This window comes from Tachysurus fulvidraco, chromosome 24, assembly GCF_022655615.1.
Source record: "Tachysurus fulvidraco isolate hzauxx_2018 chromosome 24, HZAU_PFXX_2.0, whole genome shotgun sequence".
Taxonomy (NCBI): Eukaryota; Metazoa; Chordata; class Actinopteri; order Siluriformes; family Bagridae; genus Tachysurus; species Tachysurus fulvidraco.
In genome coordinates, this window is record NC_062541.1 from 13,040,544 (window position 1) to 13,047,292 (window position 6,749).

General features: G+C 37.5%; 1 protein-coding gene across 1 annotated transcript in view; it reads left to right on the forward strand.

Annotated features, from left to right (window-relative positions):
* Positions 1-3,505, forward strand: part of rbm24a (RNA binding motif protein 24a) — an 11,996-nt gene extending 8,491 nt beyond the window's left edge. Inside the window, exon 4 of the mRNA XM_027176067.2 lies at positions 814-3,505. Coding sequence (XP_027031868.1) covers positions 814-1,174 — 361 coding nt within the window. The 3' untranslated portion in view covers positions 1,175-3,505. The remainder of the gene's footprint in view (positions 1-813) is intronic.
* The last annotated feature ends 3,244 nt before the right edge of the window (positions 3,506-6,749 follow it).

A 6,749-nucleotide genomic window follows, 5' to 3' on the forward strand; every position in this document is an offset into this window, starting at 1 on the left:
GTTAAGTCACACTTTAGGTCTAAACCCTTTTTACATCATTAATATTTTGACATTGTTCTTTCTTTTGTCCTTCTTAAAAATAAATAAATAAGTAAGTAAGTAAGTAAATAAATAAGAATTGAGATATAATTATAATCAATTATATCTCCTATTTTCTGAGTAAACCCTAATGGCAAAGATGATCTGTGGAAAAATCTTCTCAAAATGCATTGGGGTACATAATGAGAGGTAGAATGTGCTTATTGTTCCCGATTGCTTATTTAATCAAAACTCCCTTTGTGTGTGCCATCCAGCACGAAGCTCATTGTGTAAAAGCGGAGGGGGAAATGGCCAGCAGTGTCTCTTTTTAGAAAACTGTCCAGCTGTCAAAGTCACAGTGACACATTCACAATGCTCACCTCATCAACTCTCCGATTTCCCCCTCTACTGAGCTCCAAAACAAACCATGTGACTTACAGCATGCTTGTAATAATGTTGAAAATTTGCTCTCTTTAATTTCTGCAGCTGCTTTTTCCCAGGTTGAAATAAAAAATCCAGTGTAACAGTCAATTTTTTTTTTTTTTTTTTTAATGACTTTTTTAGTGAAACGTCTATTTTGGCAACCCTAGAACTCTCTCATAACCACTACAAGGCATTTCCTTGGTGTTGATGGGAAATCTGGTGTGTGGTTTATTTATTTATTTTTGATTGTGGAAATGGCGTGTTTGGCCACAGTGTGGGTTGTGCCCTGTGGTTGTGTTTCTGCAGTTAAAACCATGTGCAGTTTGCAGCTCTATCTTATGACTAACAGTGTTGTATGTTTGTGTGTCACAGGATCCCCGCTCACTACGTATATCCACAGGCATTCATGCAACCCAGTGTGGTGATCCCTCACGTGCAGCCGGGCACTGCATCCGCTGCCACCGCCACCGCCTCCTCGCCCTACATCGACTACACTGGAGCTGCATACGCACAGTATGCCAGTGCTGCCACCGCTGCTGCTGCAGCTGCTGCATATGAGCAGTACCCGTATGCCGCCTCGCCTGCTGCAGCTGGCTACGTCACAACAGCCGGCTATGGCTACGCTATGCAGCAGCCACTGGCCGCTGCCACTCCAGGCTCGGCGGCAGCTGCCGCAGCCGCAGCATTTGGTCAATACCAGCCCCAGCAACTGCAGGCCGAGCGCATGCAATAGCAGCTTATGGCATGGAGCAGTGATTGGGGGGGAAAGCCGATGCCCAGTGACTGCTCATTGGCTTCGTAGAGGTGTCTCAAGAGAGGGAGGATAATGTGATGAGGATGATGATAATGAGGATTGATGGAGGTGTTTAAATGAGGTGGGATCTCCATCGCTTTCCAACTTGCTGTGATTAAACCAAAAAAAAAATGTGAAAAAAAAAAAAATCAGAGAAGGCCGAAAGTCAGAGATTTAACTTTTTACCATTATTGATACTGTTATTGTTACCTTTATGCTTAATATTGATGTAGTGTATTTATTGCTAAAGGAGAACGCAATGACTAATCACTGTGGCTTGGAGGTGTAGACAAAGCCTTGAGTCCAGATGCTGTCATTAAATTAGAAGACTTTTCTTCACGAAGGACGTTAGATGTCCAAACAGTGTTTTGTTTCTGAAAGCCCTCTAACTTACATATTTATTCTCATTTTTGAGGGCTTTTTCGGTTCTGTCGTCTAATGTGCATTGCAAGGTTTTGTTTTCTGATTATCAGGGAAATGGAGCGTTTATCCAACAAATTAGTAAAGACAAACAAACTCTGCCAATCAGGGAGTAATACACATCTGTGGAGAAATGAAGTGAATGAAAGTGTAATTGTAACTTTGTCTGGCATGTTCAGGATTACTTTTTAATCTTCCTGATGCTGAATGTCCCTCTACTCTGATTCCCATTTTGAATTCTTGAACTATGCAAAGAGAAAACCGTCACCAGGAGACGAAACAAGCCGCAGAGATTTCCTGCCACTCTCCTTTGAAGGACAACGAACAATTTCGGAGCGCGATGAAAGGACATTACATAGTATTATTTGTCTACTCACACACATGCACACATACAGACACTAATTTCTTTAACACTGGGGCAAAATGTTAACTCTGTGCAAACTCCTCAACACGTCATTGAACACGTACAATTATTCATGCACTCGCATGGTATGATAAGTACGAATTGACAAAAAAGGTCAGAGCTGAAGACTCGTGAGTGAGAAGCAGGCAACAGCTGCAGTGTGGACACACACATACACACACACACTTCTCTGGAAAGAACGCATCACTTGTGCTTGTTTGTTGAGCTGTCACATTTTAATCCCTGGGCCCGCCTGGGAACACGTCCCCCTCCAGCTTTGTCAGCAGTTCCACCTCTGTCCTAGTGAGATGGACTGAAGGCTGAAGCACAGGTTGCACTTCGCCGATCCTCTTCTAGCATCAACCTCGGCACCAGCCACCACATCTCTCAATCGCAAGCAGCTCCTCTATGGAATGAACGAATGAGAGAACGAGAAACAGACTTCAACAATGTACCAATGAACTTCCATCAGTCAACCAAACTCTATCAGTGAAAATAATGTTCTTTTTTTTTTTTTGTTTGTTTGTGTGTTTGTCTACAGAAATGCCTGTGCACCAGCATGTCTTTCCTAGTGAGAGATAAATCCATTCTCTGTTCTCTCAGAAAACCTGATGTCATATTGTTATACTAGAAAGCAGGACTAAAACTGAGCGCTCAAACTCAAGTATGATATGATAGTTCGCAGTGCCTTACAACTGTAAAGCTATTTAAAGAGAAAAAGAGAACTGCTATTTATTTATTTTGAGTTATGCTGCGCTCTAAGGATGTAGACTTAGTGGCGGTACTGTATTAATAATAATAATAATAATAATAATAATAATAATAATAATGTATTCATCTCATGGCATATTATAAGTTATTGAGTAGATTTAGTTATAGTATCATTAACATACTCAACCAAAAATGTTGATTTATTTAAGATACAATTCTGTATGTGCACTGTACTTTTTTTTTTCCTATGCCTTATGAATTTTTAGAGCATTTCATTAAATATCTGCTAGGTTAATGCCTCTTGTAAGATGTTTATTTAATGCAGGCCTATTTGCAGGCAGAATCTTTTTTTTTTTTTTTTTCTAGAACGGTAGAAATTTTTTAAAAAGAGAAAAGCTCCTTGTAAAAACTAGCAAAATGCTGCTTCATACATTAGAATGTATAGTCCTTGTCAAGGTTCAATATCTGTGCTTCTACTGCTTTTAATATACATCAGATGGGCTGTTTTACACTGTCGGGAATTTTTATACTTGAACTTGAACAAGGGAAAATATGAAAAGCAATAACAACAAAAAACTTTTAAGGAAGCATTTCATTGTCACTGGATTTGGGCATGTAAGGTGTTATTTACTATTTAATGTAAATCCAAAGGTTGTCTCAGTAAACTTAATTTAAACCGTATTACAGATTTTCAACACTATTTACTCAAAAAGAAAATAAAAGGTTCTATATTTCAACCTTAACTGCTGTGTCTCTTTACGTGCTTGTTATTTTGATTGTACATATTTTTTTTTAAACTGACTTTATTAAAAAATTAAATGACATGACCTTTTTTTCCTTGCATAAAGATACAGCTTCAGAAAAAAAAAACTGATGATTACGAATAAATCTGAACTGTTATTCAAATTGCTTGGATGAAAACACATTGTATTAATATACAAACATACAAAATGTAAAAGTTTAATCAGAAAACTTTGTTCAGTTTTGGGAACAAGAGATTTTAAGAACTAAGCAGAGAGTTGTTACACATTATACTTACTTGTTCCTTAGAGACTTATTACTGATTTTTTTTTTTTATCATATGTGTGAAAAGACTTTTAAACACATTTTGTATAAAATAGAATTCTATGATTAATTCGGTGTGATTTATATGTGCATATACAAGTCCACATACTTTTACGTTTGTTGTTCACATTTATAGCCATCATTTATACATATTTAAGACTGTTGATGTGTTAAGAATGTTTCTCCAATGTTAGTCATATCACTGTTCAATATTAGTATTCAATATTAAAAAAGAGATTGGAGCAAAGAATGAAAGTGTACATCACCAGTGCTTCAAATGCCAGCTGAAACTAAATATCAGAGTTTCCATGATTAGCCATTCATAACGAAAGGTAAGCAAGGACCATTAATCAAGGTATAGACTGAGATGATGGCCGTAGGGCCGACACCAATCCTATAGTCTTGCGATTCTTTTTCCATCTACATATAAAATTACTTGGAAGCTATGATCATTATCAGAGGGACCTCGTGGTCAGGTCTGTGCTTGGTCTGATCACTAAATCAAGATCTCTGAAGAATAGAACTTTGCTGGTGTCTTTTGTTAATGCTGTACTCCGAAACCATGTGTCCCCTAGCTGAAGTAAACACATACAGAGTAATGTTTCATTGTCTCATAGCTTCACATCAAGCTGGATAAGGAAGAGAAGTACTGTGTCCCTGGTCAGGAAAATTCTCTAAAATGTTTTTTCCTCATATCACTCTGCATAACTCTGCATCTAAAATGTGACTCATGCTGAAATTCTGAACAATGGGTGGAACTCCCTTTTCCACTGGATCGGTGCTTTTGAATACTAACTCACTGCCAGACCTCCTCAAAAAAGCACTTCTCACTTTCTATTCATATACACATATGACCAAAAGTTTCATAATATCCTGTCATACCCACTTGTGCTTTTCAAACATATTACTGTAGATTCAGCTAATCTTTACTGTTATTATAACTTCCAGTCTTCAAGAAAGGATTTCCACTAGATAGTGGAGCATGGCTGTGAGGATTTTGTCGTCATTCAACCCAAAGAGTATTAGTAAGGTCAGACACACAGTTGGTGTATCAGTTCATCCCAACCCTCATATATTGAGTCAGAGTCAAGGCTCAGTTCTTCTGCTCTAACCTTCACATGGAGTTCTGTGCTTTTTGCACTGGGGCATTTTATGCTGGAACAAGTTTGAGTCTCGTAGTTCTAGTGAAGGGAAATTGTTATGCTATAACATACAAAGACATCCTATAAAACTTTGTGGAAGAACCACATACGAGTGTATTGGTTAGGTGTCCACATACTTATGGTAATGTAGCGCATCTGTTCAACATTAGCACACATGATTTTGGGCAAGAAAGAAAATAACACTGCACTGATTCATTAGAGTTAACTGCTCTTAAAAATCGACATTAACGCACAGTATTCTTGTATAAGTATAATTAATAGTATATTCAATGTACAATCTATCATCATGACCTCTGTAATGACCGTTCAGGGCAGTATTCAGCACAGATAAGCTAGCTTCTGGTGAAGTAAAAGAGCTTGTTTACAAACCCTCATTCCTAGATTTCTTGTGATATCCATATACTATTAAAAGCAGCAAGTACAACCCGTTCTTTTGGACTAATGTTTCATGGAGCTGTCCTACTACAGTGACAAAGCAAAATAGTTTCATGTTGTGCAACAGATGAGTCAATATGGCAGGCACAACAACCCATCTCCTCATATCCAGAATCAATAACAATGTGTTTTACTTGATCCTGTTGGGTAGGCTTTGTGAAAGAAACCCTGATTTCTCTCTGTAGTTCTAGAGGCTTTAACAGAGGCCAACTCTTGTCTGTATTGTAGAACAGTTAGATAAACCATGCTGGCAACTGATATACCCGAATTACAACGAAACTGATCTCAATTCCATTGTCAACCCAATATGTCAGAACAACTCAGGTGATAATAAAATATCCCAATATATAAGTGTCTATTCATTATCTATATATTTTGATATATGGAAGCAGTATTTGATCGTAATAATATTCCTATACAGATTTCACAAGGCATAACCAATGTATTTATTACCTGTGTTTAAAAACCTACAGCTATCAACAGGGTACTGTAAAATGGACTCCTGTTAAAGCTCTGAATAATTCAAGTCCTCTCCAATAAATAAGAAATGCTGTTTGCTCCTTGTGGCACCCCGTTCTCCAGCATGTTCTATTTCTGTTGCCCTGTAACCTGACACATAGCCATATGTGTCCCCCTGTGACACAGCAGAGATAAAAACTGTCTCGCCGTCACCATTCAGGATTAAACAGGGCTGCTGGAAAATGTTTTCATTCACCACATCATGATAAGTTGTTTCTTTTTCCATGATAAGCCTAAGGAATTAAAAAATACAATAAGCACCTAATTATTACCTAAAAATGATGATTGTACTGTGTACAGAAAAGTATTTTATTAATTACAAATTAACAAAGGATCAGTTTAATTCAACAGTTTGCTATGAATGATTATATCTGCACTACATCCTTACAGAACTCCTTGTCATATTTAATACAATATGTTTAATAAACACATTCCTGGCACCTCCCAGACATTTTTTTATTATGGCCCTAATTGTACATTGGGTTCTCCCTGTTAGTATTCGACACACACCACAGTCTAAGTAGTTTTTACTTGTATAACCCTCACTGTTCACTTCTGATCTTGCTTCATAAGTTCATAAGCGTTTTCCTACCATTTATAACCCTTTCTTCAAACTAAAATGGGTTCCCTGTTGTGATATCTACAGAGTCAAAACTCCTACTTTTGCAAAAAATGTATGAATCCTTTGCTTTTGAAGAAGGAAACAATATATGAACTATATGTCTCTGCATTGAACATCTTAAAGAGAGTTAGATTAGCTTGGACCTCCTCTGCACTGTCTGAGCAGCAATACAAAGCA